This window comes from Scomber scombrus, chromosome 17 (assembly GCF_963691925.1).
Source record: "Scomber scombrus chromosome 17, fScoSco1.1, whole genome shotgun sequence".
Lineage (NCBI taxonomy): Eukaryota > Metazoa > Chordata > Actinopteri > Scombriformes > Scombridae > Scomber > Scomber scombrus.
The window spans coordinates 27,301,168-27,321,164 of NC_084986.1; the positions used below are offsets into that span (position 1 = coordinate 27,301,168).

Sequence of the window (19,997 nt, forward strand, 5' to 3'; positions counted from 1 at the left end):
GGGCTGTTCAACAGTGTTGGATATGTTACCTTGCTACTGAACTGGCCGCACCACCAAATGAGTCCCATAATACAGGCTGATCTCAGAGAAGTTTTACCTTTCTGTAGAGGAAAGCGTCTGTCCTGGCTGCTGTCACCACACTCCAGATTTAGTCTCTCAACTGACTTTTCAATCATTAATCCTGGCTGCAGTTTATGGCATTAAAACAGCTACTACAGTGACTATTGTGGGATCTCCTGGTGTAGCAGTCACTGTCACTCAAGCCTGTCTAACTTCTTTGTCAGTCTTCTCATATACTCCATGTACCGTACGTCCATGCGCTTGTTGCTTAAAGGTCTGGCTGGCTGTTCATTGGATATGAAATATGTCTGGTCTTTGAGCATGGCATGTCTGTCTCTTGGCCTAAATAGAAATATGTTCTTACTGTACATGGACACAGATCCCTGACTGTGTTGAACCACTGCCTCTTTCATTTCTTGGTTGTTTCTATTTTTTCAACACATTTCTCACCCAAACTTCAGCAATTTTTCCCCCCACAAATTCACCATTTGATTTCAACACTGTGTGTCCTCCATTCTTATTGTCATTCCCTTGCATATCTGGTTACAGCAAGAAACTCTCTTTTTGAGACATCATACTTGTCTATCCAATATTAAATCAAAGTGTCATTCCCATCTTGATCGAATGATTTAATTAAAATAAAATAAGGTTTTATTTGTAAATATGTAAATAGACCTGAGTTTTGCAGTTGTATATTTTTAAGGCTAAGGACAGCTCCCCATCCAAACACAATTTCATTCCCTCCCCTGATAATTATTTGAAAACAAATAAGTCATAGTCAACCCATAAAATTATAATATGATATGTATCCATGCTTTCTCAACAAACATTTCACTTGAAATATCCACTGTATCAAATCTGTATATAAATCTCAAAATTTATGAGGATTTCTGTTTCTGTGACAAAAAAGTAAGTTCAGTTATCTCTGTCTTTCAAAATTGTCATTTTGCCTTAAATTAAAACACTAGAGTAGCTTTGGGTTTAAGATAAGGTTTATCTGTATTGCTGACTTTCGGGAGAAATTCAGATTGACCAAGCAGTATAGTTGGAAAAGAGCAACAGCATAAGGGTGAAAGTGAACAAATAAAAAAAAAAATGTTTAAATGAAACAATAAATCCCCTTTATCCCTTTGTGATATTCTTAGTAGCCACAGGAGCTGTCCCAATGACCTTTGACCCTCAGACATCATCAAATTGATTGGCTGGAAGGGACTGCTGGACTGCTTGTTGTCATATTGATCACCGCTCAGCATGCTCACATGCCATCATAGATTATTGATCATGGCTTTAGGTCTCTGATGAGAACATGGAGCAGCACTATTATTACTCATCTGATCATCATAGCTTAATGTGGAGTAATGTGACTAGATTAGAAATGTGATCATCTTTTTGGCAATCTATGAATTAGATCATATTTAGGCAGATGGTATTGACTTAAATACAACTGCTGCCCAAGTTCCTGTGTTAACCAGATGCTCATTATGTGTTTCTATGAATGTCTGTGTGTGTCATTGCACCAAAATATGTGTCTTGTTGATAAAATACTGTACGTCTCTGTTTATTTTAATCTACACCTTCCAGATAGGGTTGGGCAATTCATAAACTGATATTTATTGTTTTAATTCTGTTTCTTGAATATAATACACAATGAACAGAAATGTAGATGTCTGACTCAGCACATTTTGCCCAGCCCTATTTCTAACCATTAACCAGTCACTACCACTTACTAACACTGCATGAGGATGAAATACAATTTTCTATGACTTTCTGTGGCATGCTGTCATATTCAATGTATGTATTCCATGTTTTGCTCCATTATAAAAGTTATATCCTCTGTTACTGCTCTACAAATTTAGTGATTATGTTGACCCTGCTGATATACCCCAGAAAAATATACGCATGCTAAAACAGTGTTGAATGTCGTTTAAGTTTTAAGGTTTGTTAAAACTGGAATAGGGAGGGGAAAAAAACCCAAAACAATATTTTCCAAAAGTTATAAGTCTCTGCTGATGTGAATTGTGTATATACATGGGAAGTCATGGAATAAACCTCATACAGTATAAAGAAATGTCCCCCAACATGTAGAGGTGTGTCAGCTCTAAGACAGATAATGAAATCATCCAAACGGAGCCTGAAGTCAGCAGGTTTTCATCAGTGATGGACTTTTGAAAAATGACAGTTTGATCTTCATTCTCCTTCCCTGTGTCTTTGCCCATCCCCCACTCTCACTCTCACCCCCTCAACTCCTCCAACAGACATGGCGCAGACAGCGGGGTTGACCACCCCGACCCCTCCCCCACCTCCACCCCTGCCACCCGGCTCCACTGTGACCTCGGCGGCCGCCACCCCGGCTGTCACCCCCACCGGCCCAGCCGTCCACCCTCCCCCACCCCCACCACCACCCCTGCCTCCCACACTGACCCCAGGCGGGACCCCCCCTCCTCCACCCGGCCCTCCTCCTCCTCCCGGAGCCCCACTCCCTCCCCCAGCGCCTCCCCTTCCCGTCGGCCTCTTCTCTCCTACAGAGGGCCCGATCTCAGGCCTGGCCGCCGCCCTCGCCGGAGCCAAGCTGCGCAAAGTGCCAAGGGTGAGCGCTTGATTGGCTACTCGAGCAATGGAAAGGTTCACATTTCTGAAACACTGAAACATCTCTTCATATCCAAATCTGAATTATACAAGATTGTAGTATATAACAGCATTAGTAAGTTATTTCCAGTGACACACACACATAGTTATTCTGTCAACCTTTGTGTCCAAACACTGTTCATGTACATACACCACTTACACAGTATCTTAATACAGAATCACTCAGAATCACTGTCACTGAAACATTCACGCACACACACGCCATGTTCACGCATGATCTCACACAAACACACACACACACACAGACACAGTCGCCATCTGTCACATCTCATCTCAGACACAGAGGAGGTTTACGTGTAATGCCGAGAGCCTCCCTGTAAAACACTGCATGTCTTCTGTCGTTTATGACATGACAAAACACATAAATCAACTACAAATTTGCCAGAAAACATATTGCATTACTTAAATAGATAATATCATAATTACAGCAAGATGTAAGAAACAAGAGGGAATCAACAGACATCATCTTTCATAAACAGTTGTGAAGAAAAGTGGAATTAACTGGTTGTTTTTTATGTTGCTGTTTATTATTCCAAACAGATCCACGTTGTGCTTGAGTTTCAGTGATTTTGGTATATGCCTGATATAACAAAGCACCACTAATACACTTTCAACCATTCAGCTGTTTTCCTAAAAGAGTGTCATCGCCTCACTCACACAGCAAAGAACTTGTCACATTCATTTGTGTTTAACTACAGATGTTGCTTTTGTTCCTCCAGAGTGATGATGCAGGGGCAGCTCTGGCAGCAGCCTTGTCGGGGGCTGCAGGGGCCAAAACGGAGGCCAGAGGCAACGGCCCTCTGCCTGGAGGAGGAGGGCTTATGGAGGAGATGAGTGCTCTATTGGCCAGGAGGTAGAGACACATCACATGTTATTGGTAGCTTCAGCATAGCTAAAGCTAGACAGATTCCCATACAGTTTTTGATGGATTCAAGAAATGTATTTTTTTTGCTGTCAAATCATCTTAACTGTGAAAATGAGGAAACTCTGGATTAAAGCTTTTCACAAGGAACTATGGTGATGCTTACACTGAGAAACATACGCAATGTCCTCACTGTACCTGCACACTGTGCTTCACAGGAGAAGAATTGCAGAGAAGGGCTCATCACCTGAACCTGACCAGAGATCAGTAAGTGTCATTAGAAGCCGCTCTGACTTCCTTCACATCTCCCATATCTCTATCTTGTTTGATTCAGGCCCAAAATATCAGTACTTTCCTTCACTGCTCAATCACACAATAGCTCCTCTGTGTGATAACACACATACGTGGTACACCACATTCAGTACATTCCTCTCTGAAATGACTCGTCCATCACTCAGTGCTTTATCTGTCTGATACTCTGCATGCCTGGTTTGGATGTTGTGAACTACATTCCTGTCTGTAGTCACTTTTTTCATTCACCAGAACTTCTTAGATAGTGAACTGCTGAATTGTACTTTCCAGTGTTTTATAAGCATATTTATCATATTTTAGTCAAATTCAGTATAATGTAAGTTTCTACAACACCATTCTCACTGTGCTAAGTGTCTTTTTTGTAACAGAAATTCTGTTTTCCTTCACTAATGAATTCCAGTCACCTATGTTTTGTTTTGTTTTCCATAGCTGTTAATCCAATGTCAATGAAACTCAACACTTCCTGCACACCTTCCATTCCTGGTATGCTTTTAATGTGAGACATATGCAGAAAGTATTGGGTTTCATTGATGTTTACCTAACAGTTATGAAACATAAACATTTTTGGGGTTTTTCAGTTTTCAGGTTGCATATTGTGCATGTTTTCTGATCTCAGTCAAAAGGAAACAATTGCTGAGTTATAGGACATCACAAATCAATCACGATGACCTACATGTAATATTAGTAGCATGTGCACATTTCTAATTTAAATGTCATTGAAAAGAAATGTAAGCATGAATAGTTTAGCCATGATATCAGTGCATTATTTTCCCCTTTATGTGTTGATCTAAGGAGTTTTTTATTTCTATTGAAAAACAGAGAAACACTGGCACACTGCAAGGCTTCAATGTCCACTTAGACTTTACTGTACCAAGGTGACATCTCAAGCACTACTGCTCTTCATCAGACTCAAGTCACTTGAGTCACTAAAGTAGTTTTCTGCATTTGCTCACTTTCAGTCTAGCACCTTTTCTCTTCAGCTTGGATGCACATCCACTTTTTTTGATTGATATTAAAACAGAATTTAGAGCTGTGTCTGTGTTTTACTGGAGAAACACACACAATGATAAAATCTCCTCTGTCTGTTTCTTTTTGTCTAGAAGATATCCACTAATTCTGTGTAGCAACTCTCTCCAATTATCACCATGAGTCATATTTGTGACCCTTTGAGTGTGACTCACGTTTGACCTTTGAACCCTGTTTGTCTGTCAACAGGAGGAGGGTGATATAAACACGACCCCTAAAGTGTCAGCCTGTAGCACACCAGGTGAGTGTGAGTGCAGTCACATTCTGTAGACTGAGCTGAAACATCAATCTTCCCAACACAGAAGACGAGGATCCAAGTTAGCATTCATCCAGTTACAAATCTGCTTTTTCTTACAGTTATTGGATGGCAGAATTTTTTCCTATGATGGTTAAAGGATTACTGGATAATTTACTTTATTCAACTGCTGAACTACATACCACATGGGAGGAGTACCTTGGTTTTTATATTTCTTCTATATTTTTTCCCCAGACATGCCCAGGAAGCCATGGGAAAGAACAAACACAATGAACGGTAGCAAATCTCCAGTTATCGGAAGGTACAGTATCTTCTCTGATGAGAAAGTAGTTTCTCTTTACTTGAGCTTACTGTGTCATTTGTTGTGTATTGTTAAATTGAAAGTATTTTTTTCTATATTGGTTTAAAGGTTAAAAAAAAACAACAAATTAAGTATTTTTCTGTCTTCGACATCATTCATGAATGCCAGCAGTGATGCTACTAAATGTACATTTGTTAGTGAAACCGTCTATGGGGACATACTGAAGCATTAGCATCAGTAAGCCTTAGCATGATGCACTGCTGGGGCCGTTCAGCGCTGGCTAACATCACTAAAGCTTATATCGCCTTCATGTGCACGTTTGATGGAAAGACATTCAACATACTCAGTGACTTTGTGGGAACTACAGCAGCTGAGGCATCTGTGTGAGAATGAGCAGGAGAAGAGAGGAGAAACATACATGGTATCAAATGAAGCGACATGGCTACTATTCTTTTGGGATGATGTCAGCACCACAAGTGTATTATCTACATTTTAAATTATGTTTTTTTTCACTCCTATGTGAAGTACTTAAGTTTGTTCCACACAATAACGACTTTTCTGTCATTTTGTGTGATTTTTAACACAGTACACCACTGATTTACCATTGCACTCCTATAACATTGTTGGACTTATGATGATGACAGTTTAAAGAGATATCCTTTTATTCAATATATTCTTCTCCCTTATCAAAACCTGGTGCCTACATTACCCAAATACCCAAATAGCAACTAGTGGCTAATGTAGCCTGGAGCTGCTAGCCTTCAGCAGAGATGTGGAGCAGGCTGCAGAAGTCAAGTAACCTCACTTCTTTCTGACATTTCAGTCCCAACCGATGCTGACTCAAGTGACATCACTCAAGACTATTTTTTGGATTTTACACAGCTCCCTCTGGAAGCACAAAATGATTTATACTACTTTTATGCATGCAGTAGTACTCCCCAACACCTGGAAACACCTGGATCATTCACTCCAAAGTGAGACTGAAGTTAGTGTTAGGGTGGAATAGTCACAAAATAATATGAATTTGGTACTTGTAGTCAGGGCCTTACAATGCCATTTGTGTCATCGTATGTTCTTGACAGATCCATGCCAATAATACTTTTTAATTCGAGATTTACTTAAAAGGAAAGAAAATTCAACTTGAACTGTACTTATCATAATATTCTGATCCTGTGAGCAAAGCTAAAGCTCGTTTCATTAGGCAGCAGACAGATGGAAAGACAGATTAATAGATAGATAATAAGCTGTAATTTGTAAAGTCAGTGTCTCTGCTGCTCACACAGACGAGAGTCTCCGTGGAGAAATCCCATGGGAACAGATTCCTCCAACAGGTAGAGAGAGACAAGCCTGTAGAGTTTGAAAAATCCTTTTCTTTTTAAAAAAACTCTGTTTTTTTTAAGCAAAGTTTGCTGTGATGGAAGTGTTTTTTGATAGAGAGGGGTCATTTTTGAATGCCTGGTAGAACCGTTTGGAATGACTGCTGTGTGTCTTTGTTTAAAAAAAAAAAGACCAACCTGCGGGTCCCAGCTCTGTTTTGTGTGATACGTGCCATGTGGTGCAATACGTCATGTGGTGCTTTCTAAACCAGCCATTGTCTGTTTGATGGATTTCTAATGTACGCTATGCAAAATTTCCGCATGCTGCTCTGCCTGCTGTCCTCCAAACTATGTTTTTTCTAAACAGGGAAATCCATATGTGCGTCACATACACCCACCCTATCATACACAGAAACACAGAAACACATACACACAAAAATGAGTGTCCGCCCAGTGAGGAGTCGGCTTGGCACGGTATTATCATTGTGAAGCCAGAACAGATCCAGCAGGCACTCACTGATAAGGCGTGTGTGTGTGTGTGTGTGTGTGTGTGTGTGTGTGTGTGTGTGTGTGTGTGTGTGTGTGTGTGTGTGTGTGTGTGTGTGTGTGTGTGTGTGTGTGTGTGTGTGTGTGTGTGTGTGTGTGTGTGTGTGTGTGTGTGTACGCACACGCACATGCGAGGAGACCAGATGGGCATTTTTGATCCCAGCTTATTAAAAGTGACTTTATTATTTGGACTCTTCAGACCACATGAACTCATCTGAACATATGTTTTCACAGTAATTAACACTTTTGTTGACTCCTAATGATCTTGATGAAATCCTAAAGCACAAATCGACATCTGAATATTATATTATTAGATTTTGTTATATGTTTGCAGTTACAAATATGCCCAGTATCAGACTTATACTGTTCTGCACTGCTATGCACGTTATCTTTAAACCGGAAACACCCTGAAAACTAAAACTAAAGCATCACAATCATAATTTCCGCATAACGTTGAAGTATTTTCTTACACACAGCTACTAAATGACCTGCTACCAAGCTCATTTCCTTTTCTTTCACTTCTCCTTCCTGTCACACTTCCTCTCTTGAAAGTGATTGGCATCTCTGTGCCATTCCCCCCCCCATTGCATGTCACATTGAATAAAGAGCCCTCATACTGTACAGAAGCTGGATCCACATGCTCTTTTCCGCCTGTCTTATCGCTATTCTTCAGACATGCAGTGCTACAGGCAGGTTGCACCCAACAAGATTCATCATATAGAATTATAACACATGAATACACTCCACATAGACAGGAACCTCCTGACTATAATGTTTTCCTTATTAAGACCTCTGTGTGTGTTTGCTTTCCTGTGTGTTTACATGCATGTCTAGGTCAGTGCATTTCCCCCAGATGTGTGTGCACGCTTTAAACAGGACTTCATTCATTTTGCAGCATCTTTTATTTGTGCGCATTATACAAACAGTAGAATAACAGAAGAAATAAGTACATTGAAAACATTTGTGCCATCACATTTACATATATTTATTTGGCATTTTAGTCTAAAGCAACATTCAAATTAGGTTCAATCCACAGCAACTAACTAACATTGGGGAAAGAGCCTTTCCTGACAGGATGATGATCATGGCTGGAAAAATTGAAAGTTTGTGGCTAGTATAACAGGAAGCATTCTTACACATTCTCCTGATGGTGAAATGAAATGAGTGACATTTAAGACCAACAGTTTGTATCATATTTATCCAGCTATACCAGTTTAGTTGTGTTCCATCAGTCAGGGCTCAGTCAAAGTGCAGTGTAATGCTGTATCATTCTATTGGCAGAAATCCATGCTATTTTGTGGTGTTAGTATGAAGTTTTGAGTGACCTTACTAAATCAAAAGTGTGCATTGATTATGGTGAGATCATGAAAATAATGTAACCTGTGTTGCTCTTTGACCTTTCTGTTTTTTTCCACCTCATTCCTGGATCTTTATTTTGGGGTTATTGTTGTTGTTTTTTACACTGAGTTTCACTCTCACTCGTCTATCATCACAGACCGAAATCCACTCCAACACCTACTGCATCCTTAAGTGCCAACGGTGTGCCAACAGAAGCTATTGACTATGACAGATTGAAACAGGTAAGTGAACGCTTGTTGTTTTGATAGGTGGGATATGATATTGTCATAGTGGTACGTGTCTATGTCAGTATGTAACAAATCTTTTTTGTCAGTGATATCAAACTTTCTGTGTGGAACAAAAATATGAATCTGGTCAGAATCTGTCTAGACTAGAACAAGCCAGTTGTAACAGATTTACAGTACAGTACACTAACACCACTTAGAACGACCTCAAAAATAAACATAAAATAGAATGTTCACCTTTATGACAATATAAAAAAAACAACTGAAAATCTATCAACTTCAAAAAAGTAGGAAGTATAGATACAGGAGTGTTGTATTGGATTGAATGAGGTTGCACAGGTGTTACTAATGAAGTGGCTGGTGACTGTAACTACACAATTAATAACCATTTTGTCTAATATATAACAAATATTTCTCAAAGAAAAAGTCAGTCTCTCAATTTCATATTTTTGTTTTACAATCAATAATCTTTAATCGGACGTTCTACCCAACTGTTTCTTAGTTATTTCTTTTTCATTGCCTACAAGTCATATGTTAAGAAGATATTTATCATGGGCTTTAGGTCTGGTGGTATATTACAAAATATATTGTTCTGACTTTATTTGAGTCACTATCTCTAGCCAGTAAAGTTGGAGTAGTGGATACTTCCAAAGTGAATGATATGACATAGTCTCCAACAATTTGCTGATTCAGCAGCGTGCTACTCAGCTGAAACATAGCCTCTGTTTAGTTTTTGTATGTGTGGGATACATTTTTAAACAATATGAAGTCTCCATGTAATGCTAGTCCGACATAGTAATTGATTTCAGTAATGGTGTACTTAGTGAATGGTCATGTTTGACATTTCATTGGGATTATGGTAAATTTGAGTCCAGCACAATGCCTAGCTTACCATGAAGTCATGGATTTTCATTGGCTGATAGTATATTCATGCAGCCCTGTTAGCAGTAAAACAGTGTGGGTGTGTTCTGTTCTAAGGCAGCTCCTCCCTCTGACCTCAGTGAATGAGCCTGGTAGATAAGTACAGACTAGACTCCCACAGTCCTGCCTATCTGTCAACACAACCGTTCAGCACAGCAGCAGCACTGGGAGTTAGATGACACCCTACAGTACAAACTCACTACCACACTCACTGACAGTGGCTCATTCAGTGTGTTTGGAAATCAAAAGACTGTGGCTGATGTATTGAACTGTGGATGCTCATTTAGGAACATAATCTCTCTGTCACTTTGTTTGCATCCAACTGTCATTAAGCAAGTCTTAAAGCTTCATCTCACATGGATTAACTACTTTGTAAAGAAGACAGATAATCTCCCTCTGCAACATGTGCCCTCTGCTTAGCATCTCTCAAAAACATCAAATGAAAGACATTTCCTCCTAAATGTCATGTGACTGTCAGTGGAAATGAAAGCTTCCAAGTTGCCCCAGCCCGGTTTGCCTCTTCTCTGAAATTTAATGACATTTTATCACATTTGTTTGTTTTGGTTTTGTCTTTTTAGGACATTCTGGATGAGATGAGGAAGGAGCTGTCAAAGCTAAAAGAAGAGCTCATTGATGGTAATTTGCACTGAAGTCTGTGCTGTTTTTTTTTTTCTTTCTTTCTCTCTTTAAGGAAGTGAAATAACTCGACTAATAACGAATGTCTTGATGTCACAGGTACAGTTTTGAGATGACTCACAGTGTTAACATAGCAACTCACATGCATTGGTGTAGTTTGAGCAAAACCTGCTGCTTCAGCGCTAATGTATTTGCATCAGTAGGCAGGATGTTCAGCTGTGCAAGGTGCAGCTGTACAATAATGTTCAAAAGTCTGGAGCCCCACACAAACTCTGTCATACTGAGGACCAGGTTCCCATGCTGATCCATCCTTTTTTTTGGAAGGTGGTTGGAGCCTGTGTAGCTCTTGAATGAATATAAATGAATGAACCATTTCTATGAACTCCTTCCTCTCATTGACACATTCATCCAAGAATTACAAAGAAACATACATTTTCCCACTCTCCTGTAATGTTAAGTGCAGATGGTTTAGGTTTAATTTGACCAATTTGTGATATCTGACTGTCTGTGTTCCCTCAGTTTAATAAGAAAATAAAGAATTTCACCTGTCTTTGAAGCATTTTCATAGATGAAAGAAATTGCTTAGAAAAACGGGTTAAGGGGAAGCAACAACATGTTATGTGCTTTAGGTAATGGCCATACCTGTGCAATGAACATAGGGCCTAATTTGGTGGAAAATCCTTGAGGGAACATAAGGCTGAGAGAACATAAGGCTGAGGGAACATAAGGCTGAGGGAACATAAGGCTGAGAGAACATAAGGCTGAGAGAACATAAGGCTGAGGGAACATAAGGCTGAGGGAACATAAGGCTGAGGGAACATAAGGCTGAGAGAACATAAGGCTGAGGGAACATAGGGATGATCCCTATCTGACTATGAGTGACCTAACAAATTTCATCTGGGAGTCCTTGGTAGTGGACTCACTACCTAATAGGTGGTGATGGAAGCTAATAGTCAATGACCAGACCATTAGCACCTGTGGCCGGCTAGCTAACATGCTATAATTCCTAAACTACAATGGCCTGTAATGCTAGCTGGTAAGCTAGCTAGCTTGGTGAGCAGACAAAAAGATTGACAAGAAGTTTGCTCAATAAACCAAACCAAGTGGAGCACTTTATACTCTGGCAGGGCAGGTTTATATGAAATTAGATGGTATGACACAGCTAATATGATAGCATCCTTCATTTAAGACTTTTCATGTCTCAATCCCTTCAAAGGCCAGCACTGTCAATATGAAAAACAACTAAATCTTTACTGTTTCATTACACTGTATAGTTACTACGTACCTTTTATTTTATATATTTGATTAATAGTTTTTTTTTCTTGCTTATTTATTTTAGATGCCCACACTGTATATTAAGTAGTGTTGTAGTTATTTTTTGCTGCTGGGACACTTACATACGTGGTATCAATAAAGTTGAGCTTATCTCATGAATAAGTGGTTATAACACGTTTTCCCTTTCTCTGTCTTCCCCTCTGTGTCCTCAGCAATCAGGGAGGAGCTGGGCAAGTCCAGCACGGCATAGAGGTTCCAAACTCCCTGTTCACAACATCTAAACCCACGTGAGCCCGACAGACAACCTCAGTCAGTTTAAGATGTGACAATACAGCAGCGGAAAACAAACACAACATAACGGCGATGATGACGATAATTACATTAATACTGAGAGGGGACATTACAGAACAACAAAAGGAGCGGGTGATGGCGGGAGGCTTGTAACTCTCAATAGCTGTGAACCCATCTTCCCCCTCCCCAGCCTCCCCTACCCAGCGTCCCCTACCCCTCCCACCAAGGGCATCGCATCCTGGAGGACAGTTTTCAGTCTGAAAGAGAAGCAAATGTCTTTATGCAAAGATGATTTCCTATAACAACCAGAACAAACACACACACAAAAAACCCGATATTGAACTCTTCAGTGATACTGTATTTACCATTGGCGCATAAGTGAACAGAGAATCAGAACTCTGAGCATGTTCTTGTGATTTTACTATCAAAAGGCATGTTTTAATAAGAGAGTTTGAAGACAGGAAGAAAGTGGGGATGGAAATAAAAACTTTTTTTCCCATAATGCCATAGGGGTAGCGTGCGTGCGTGTGTGTGTTTGGGTGTGTGTGAGTATGTATGGGGGACTGACAGTCTCTGGCGAAGTCCACCACTGCAGGACACTGTAAAGCTCGTCTTCCTCAAATACTATTTTAACCTGAATATGTACAAAAGAGAGAAAAAGTTATTCAGAAAAAAAGCGAAAGTATCTATCAACCATGTCTGTTTCAGCGTACAGTAGATCTATGGCCATATCAAGTAGCTCAATAATCCATTCTTTAAACAGGATGCTCTCTCGTCTGTCTCTTCGTCTGTGGACTCATAATCAGAACTGATGTTTACCTCCTGAAGTGATCGCCCTGTTGAGACGTTTTACCCTCATTTATTTTTTTTCATAGTGTTGAGTGGCAGGTGGATGAGAAATGAAGGGTAGCTGCCTGTCAGATGGCAGTCATAGTTGCTCTCTAGCAGACTTTACCTGTCGACAAAAAAAAAAAGCTGATTCGCTAATACCTGTCATGCTAGTTGACCATGGCCAGATGTGTAGATAGAACTGACTTTTCCTTCCTGTACGTTTTTGATTTTACTCTCTCCCTCCTTCCTCTCTTGGTCTCTGTCATGTTTGTCATGTTTAGGTACTCCGTTTGGTGCATGAACGGTTGTTTTTCTTTATACGGTGAGGGTCACAAGTCTGCCACGAAATTGCATTAACTGTCACAAGTTTTATTATAAGCAATAAGTGTAGCATCTATTTTAAGGCCCCATGCCCCAGCCCCAACCCCATCAAACATTTGTCAATGTCTGTCTCTCCTTTTTGGACAATGTGACTGTGTGACACCACACAACCTCTTGTTTGCAGATTTTCAGTGAAACTGAAGGCTGACATGAAATAACATCAGAGCAACACTGTAAGACATGATTTCATGGAATAACACTATTTCTAAATCACCACACTCCTTTTTTATTTTTTATTTTTTTCTATGAAATCCAAGGATACTGTATCTTTAGCCACATTGGAGCTGAACTGTTCTTATTTTTTATTTTAGCGCATTTATGAAACTAAAACTTTTAAAAGGTGCACAGGATAACCCAAGTGTGTAAGAGATGGTGTCCATTAGGACATGAATGTGCCATTTACTCTTTCACCAGTGCTTACTGATGATTTGTGTGTCTCATGTTTTTTTTGTTGTTGTTTTTTTTTGCTTTGCCTTTTCCTCCTGCCGCTGTCAAATACTTCAAATGAGAAACTGTATTTTCCCAGAGGTTTGACATACACAAGGGAACTGTCACTTTATTACAAAAACACATTTCTTTCAGTATTTTCCATTTAAGTGCTGAGTTTGTCTTTCTAGAAGTTCAAAGTACAATCAACTCGAGAGGAATATGTTGGGAGCTGAGACTGATGTCCAAATACTGTAGCTGTTGATGGCAGGTCAAGGTAGCAGATAAATGTCCATGATACAGTTCTGTACTCTTGTTGTCTACATGAGATCCTGAAGGTTAGCTCCACTAATACATTCAAACCCCATGACTTCTAACAGCCACCCACAGTGAAGAACAAACCAATGGCCCTTAAAACCAACATTATGACCTTTTCAAAATGATAAAATTGCAACTTAAAGGGACATCATGATAATTTACCCTTGCATAAAGTTGGGGGACTCACAAAAGACCGATTTTAAAAAAGAATGCTCAAAATTGTCTGTGTCAAGTCTGAGTCAAGCTTTAAATAAACTCAGTCATACTACTCCCATAATCCAACCTTAGACCCTGCTTGTCTCGTAAAGACTTACATCTCAATAAACTCCATGTAGGCTTGTAAAGCAGGATTTAAGTTAAAAAAAATAAGAAGTGTATTCTCCAAGCTAAAATCAAGATAAAATAACCCTAACACTGACATCATTATGACATCATCTGAGTTATTTTTAACCAGAGAAGACATTGTGTTTTCACAGTGGTAAAATGTTTCATACTGGTATATCTATGGAGTGCCCCTTTAAATAAATATGATGAGGAGAATTGGCTAAGGGGTTTTAATCGTACATTGCTTGTAAACCTTGCAATACTCGCAAAACGTTTGTTAATAAGTGGCTGTTGGATCTCATCTTCAAGGGCTTGGATGTTGTAGCTTTGCTACAAAAGATGAGAAATTTGAGAAAATTATGTTTCTTTCATTTGTTTGGGTTGGGTCAAATTTGTTAAAAAATACTGTGATGAAATAAAAAAAATGTACAAGATGCCATAACTTTGTTTTGAGTGTGGGCAGGAGGTTTTGGCATCAAGGTCAGATTTCAGGTCTGTGTTGATAAAGTTGTCTCATCTTCTCATCCACCTTTTTAAATGGAAGCATCCAGCCATGAGGCTCTCTGTACTGAGTGTTTACACAGCATTGATTGCACTTTATGACAAAAAAAAACCCAACCCGCAGAACAATCCAACATACTCTGACAACAGCTGTTTAGAGCTTCTGACACCAACAGTGTGGCTATCTCACCAAAGGATTCAACTCAGCAGTCTCCTGCTAAACATAATCACTCTCAACAAAGTCGCCTTTCTTATTTTTGTATCATTTTTGTCAAGAGATCTAAAAACAGAAAGATGTCTGTCTATATATTCAGTCTTTGGACATGATGGCAGGTGAAATGTTATGATCGAGAAACGTTTATCTCTGTGTGAAAGCTATGTGGTTTGTGCCTTGTTCCGAAGTTGCATTTAATATGTCAAAGATTTTAAGATGAGTAGTAGTAATATCAAGGGACTGTCATTATGATCACATGCAGTTGCTTTTTCCCCCCATCATGTTGTTTTGAAGGGAGAGTTCAGTGACTTTGGTACTGTTCCCCACCAAGAAAACACCTTTGCACCAAGATCATCTTTTTTTACAGTTGTGAGGTTGCTTTTCTTACAGCTCAGAAGTACAATCAAACCTTTGAGACATGAGGCCTACAAGGGTTCCAAGATGATTGTTCTAAACCTAGCCCTGTTTGAAAGTCCAGATGAGTCTGGCTGCAGTGTTCTGTGTTCCCTCATGCCATTTAACGTCACAGAAGACTGTTTGTGTTCAACAGCTTAGCTTTCTTTACACGCTTGGAAATGTTGGATGAAAACCGTTCTGTCCTCTGCAGTGAGATCTGCCCCATGTTATTGTCAGGTCATTGATGGAAGCATTTATCTTTGTCCAGTTTTCAGATTAGGGAACTGAAGGAATAGTGAGTTTGCAGGAATATTAGTAGAGATGAATTGGGCTGAAAGGCGCAGCAAGTTTCGAGGATGGGTTTCCAGACTTATTCTTTTATCATCTGCATTGTACCATACTGTTCTCATGTTAATTAGTCTTTTCTTACATGCTAACATAATGTTTTGTTTGAGCAAATTAAATAAAAATTGCAATACAAGACCAGAAGTGGTTTCTTTTTAAATGATGTTCACTGTTTTGAGCATTGTCATTATCATACCGTTTTATCACTTTTTCAGCCTTTTGATCATGAATATCAGACACAGAGTGCAGTATATACACACACACAGTAATGTATAGTCAATAATTAGACCGATTGAAAAATATTTGAATTAAGTATGATCCAAGAACACCAGCATTTAATCAAACAACAATAATAACACCCATAAAATAAAGTTGTGAGGTTAGCCAATTGTATGTAGAAATAAAGCCAATTATATTAAAGGCTCCAACATCTGTACAGTTTTCTTATTTGAGTCTTGGATGTGTGTAGAAGTACTGACTGAACTACCTATACTAATTAAAAGCTGGAGTTAGTGTTAAGTTTCTCATTAAAGCTGCAATAACTCATTTCATGGGTACTATGGGCCAACTGAAACTATCTGTGAACACAACACTAACATAATATCACTTTTTAACCTTTCTGTTGTCCTTGGGTCAATTTTGAACCTGGAGGACAACAGGTATTAACTCAAAACTGAGGTATAGGTTCTTTAAATGAGGCCTAAACTATGTGTAAAACTTGTGGTAACTTGAAATTAAGTTGTCTTAAAAGGTCCAACACAGAATTGGGTGATAATTTATACCTTATGCTTTACAAACAGTCAAACCAAATTGGGTCCGTTTTGACCCAGGAGGATAAAAGTTGCACGATCGACCAGAAGACGACAAGAGGGTTGAAGCTGGTGTATGGAAAACTTGGCAAACAGTTGCCTGTAGGCCAACTGTACATCCAGCAAATGTGGAGCAACATTAGCTTTCATGTCATTCATCTATTACTAACTTAGCAACCAAATTGCAAGCCAAGTTAGCTAAAGTCGCTAAATTTGTCTGTAGTTTGGTAGTTGGCATACAGTCACTTTGTCTGCACTTCTTCTAGAACCATAAATAATCAGGGCTGTAAAATCAAAACAATAAGAAGCTATAAAGCTTTATATAGCTGAGGGTAGGTGTGCCAAGGTGTGTGCCCTTCACTATTGGTGCTTTTCCACTACACAGTTCCAGCTCGACTCGCCTCGCCTCAGTTTCTTTTGCGTTTCCACTAGGGATAGTACCTGGTACCTGGTCCTTTTTTAGTACCTGCTCTGGTGAGGTTCCAAGCGAGCCGAGCCGATACTAAATGTAACGTCAACAGACTGCCGGCCACTGATTGGTCAGAAGAGTTGTCGCTGGAAGAGTCATGAGCCGTCCCACATAAGAATAAAACCCAGCATTTTTAAATACCGGTAACAGCGTTACCATAGTTACAGCTATATGGCTCAATTCTTGCTTTGTGTGAGACAGAAAGCCACATACAGCAGCAAGTACACCACTGCCTCAATGTCCTCCATTGTTTATGTGTTTTGTTGCGTATAAAACAAAGTCACGGCAGTTTCGCGGAGCCGTGCTATGACGACCCCGCCCACGTTGAGTAGGTACTTTTTTGCAATGGAAAAGGTCTGTTCTGGAACCGTACCGAGGCGAGCCGAGGCGAGTCGTGCTGAAACTGTGTAGTGGAAAAGCGCCATACGTGACCTTTCACCTGCAAGTGGTTATATGATCCATTGGTTGTATTAAAGTAATAAATATAACCATTGAAAGTCATCGAACTGACTCAGTAATGTCAGCTACACATCAATATCTATTGAAAGCCAGCTAGCATTAGCCACCATAGGCTACTGATCAATCAATCAATCAATCTTTATTTATATAGCGCCAAATCACAAAAAAAGTCATCTCAAGGCACTTTACACATAGAGCAGGTCTAAACCGTACTCTTCGGGTTTTAATTTGAAAGAGACCCAACATTCCCAGACTGTAATGAAATGAGTAATGTGTTTTTTTTCTTATGTATTCAACTTTTCATTTGTAAGATTATTTTAACTCTTCTTTCAAAAGATAAATAGTCTCATTTTGAGTGAATAATGACTCTTTGAACTCACTGCAGACCGAATTCCCTCCCTGATGTGCCCACATCTGTTGTTACACCAGGTCAGCCTGTGTTTCACAGTCCATTAACTGTGACAACATGCCCGACTGCTCCACAGTGCGTCACGCTCACCCTCAGCGGAGAAGAACAGGAAGAGGAAGACTAACTGAAATTGAAGCCATACAATGTGTTCTTTGAGCCTACGAGATGTGTGTCTTGTTTCTGCAGTCTATTCTTCTAATGCAACTGTGAGCTGACTGCTCAAGTCTTTGGATTTCGATGTTCCAAAATCAGATAACATTGTTTTAATATTTTCTAATTGTGTAAAACATAGACTTTGCAACTTGTTTCACCTTTTGACTATTTTTGAGGGAATCCCTGGTTTTGAATGGGCTACTTGTAGAAGTTTCCAGTCCAGCCAGCGCAGCTCTACTTTTCTGTTTTTGTCATCTTAAGATATTTTCCACTCAGCTATGTACATATAGAGAGGAGAAAGGATGGTGGTGAGAAAAGAGAAGGGAAATGTACACATGTCAGTCATAAAGTCAATAAAAAACAGCCAGAGTGATATATTTAAATAAATGCATTTTGTTTTTTTAATTTGAAGAGGGGATTGCGTCAATATATAAACGTTCTAAATTTGATTCGTGAATATGGTGTATTGCCAATAAAATAAATATTAAGTGTGTATTTCTTTGTTTTATTGCATCAAAGTTGTATAAAAATTAAAAGCTGATTGTTTAGACACAACATTTTTTAGTTTTACATTTTATTGTTCTATATATATGTTATAATTGCACTTTAAGGTCCTTTTTCTTAGTTTATACTTTTATTGTTGTATATCATGTTATAATTGCATATTAGGGTCCTTTTATTTAGTTTTTAAATTGTATTGTTGTATACATTTGTTTCTATTTTGTTTTTTCTATATCACAATTTTTTGAGCTGCTGTAGCAATGAATTTTCCCCACTGTGAGATCAATAAATGTATCTTATCTTAAAGTCTTTAACTTAATAAAATAAATGTGTCTGGGTGACACTTAACACACAACCTTCTACTTCAGAAGATATTGTACTGCAGGTCAGAGTATGTACGTATGTAATGTTTAAAGAAGCTTCCCGCACTTTATTAGTTGTAAAAAAAAAAAAAGAAGTTTCTGTGCAGCAGCGCTTCTTGTGGGAGGGGCGTAGAGAACTTTGGCAGTGCATCTGCAGTTCATTTAAGGTTTCGTTTGACTTGCAGCCAGAAAGGGGCTGTGCGGTGGCGAGAGCTGCACTGAGACAGGAAAACACCCCGAGTTGCAGAGAGAAAGACGAGGAAGCTGAGCAAACACTGAAGCTGTAATTGGATTGGAGAATTTGAATTTTCAAAAATCTGTTTATGACACTTGGGTACGACCGGCAGGTGTGAATAATGTGTCACAATAGTCAGATCTCCTTTGCACATATGTTTATGCAAATAGCAGCTGTTGCTGGTTCTCCTCTGTGCAAACATAAAGTGTGGTTAACCTAGTTAGGGTTGTTTGATGCACTTACTCTCAGCTCATAGTGCAATTTCTTTCAGAGATGCTACTTAATAATACATTAAATGGATAGATAATGAAGTAACATATTAAGGGCAGATCAATGCAAATGGGATAACTTTAAAATATTACAATTTTTTGAAGGGAGACAGCAAAAATTCCACATGATCTTTAGAGCTTAAACAGAGCAAAGCCCTGTATTGTCTGCGGAGTTCGTGCTCTTCGTGGAGATAATGAGAAAATGAGTATGCTGTGAGATTTACCTACATTTTTTTAGTTTTTAGTAGGGAACATATTGGAGATGTTCCACTCTCCAATTGTAGCTGAGATGCCCTTGTGATTTCAACTTAAACTTTTAGTGTATATTTTCAATTCATGGCATACTACAAACATTGCAAAATGTAAAGTCTTTTTAATATTTGTTTAGAAATGTCATTTGATCCAGATCATGAGATCATCACAAGTGCTACCTGACCCCATCAAAGGATTTAATGAAAATTCATCTGTCTCCAGAGCTTGATTAATACAGATTGGTAGTTTAGTGCCATTATGATTACAGCTTCACTCCAGAAACATATTAGTTTCCTCCCTACTGTGTGTCAA

General features: G+C 39.1%; 1 protein-coding gene across 3 annotated transcripts in view; it reads left to right on the top strand.

The window, feature by feature from the left end:
- enah (ENAH actin regulator) overlaps nucleotides 1-12,044 on the top strand; it is a 62,488-nt gene extending 50,444 nt beyond the window's left edge. For 2 of the 3 annotated variants that reach the window (XM_062437223.1, XM_062437225.1), the window contains 8 exons: nucleotides 2,331-2,647; nucleotides 3,426-3,559; nucleotides 3,787-3,835; nucleotides 5,096-5,147; nucleotides 5,397-5,463; nucleotides 8,821-8,905; nucleotides 10,408-10,465; nucleotides 11,953-12,044. In XM_062437223.1, the coding sequence (XP_062293207.1) occupies nucleotides 2,331-2,647; nucleotides 3,426-3,559; nucleotides 3,787-3,835; nucleotides 5,096-5,147; nucleotides 5,397-5,463; nucleotides 8,821-8,905; nucleotides 10,408-10,465; nucleotides 11,953-11,990 (800 nt within the window). In that variant the 3' untranslated portion in view covers nucleotides 11,991-12,044. Of the gene's footprint in view, nucleotides 1-2,315; nucleotides 2,648-3,425; nucleotides 3,560-3,786; nucleotides 3,836-5,095; nucleotides 5,148-5,396; nucleotides 5,464-8,820; nucleotides 8,906-10,407; nucleotides 10,466-11,952 lie in introns of all 3 variants that reach the window. The other variant, XM_062437224.1, reaches the window with a different exon arrangement.
- The last annotated feature ends 7,953 nt before the right edge of the window (nucleotides 12,045-19,997 follow it).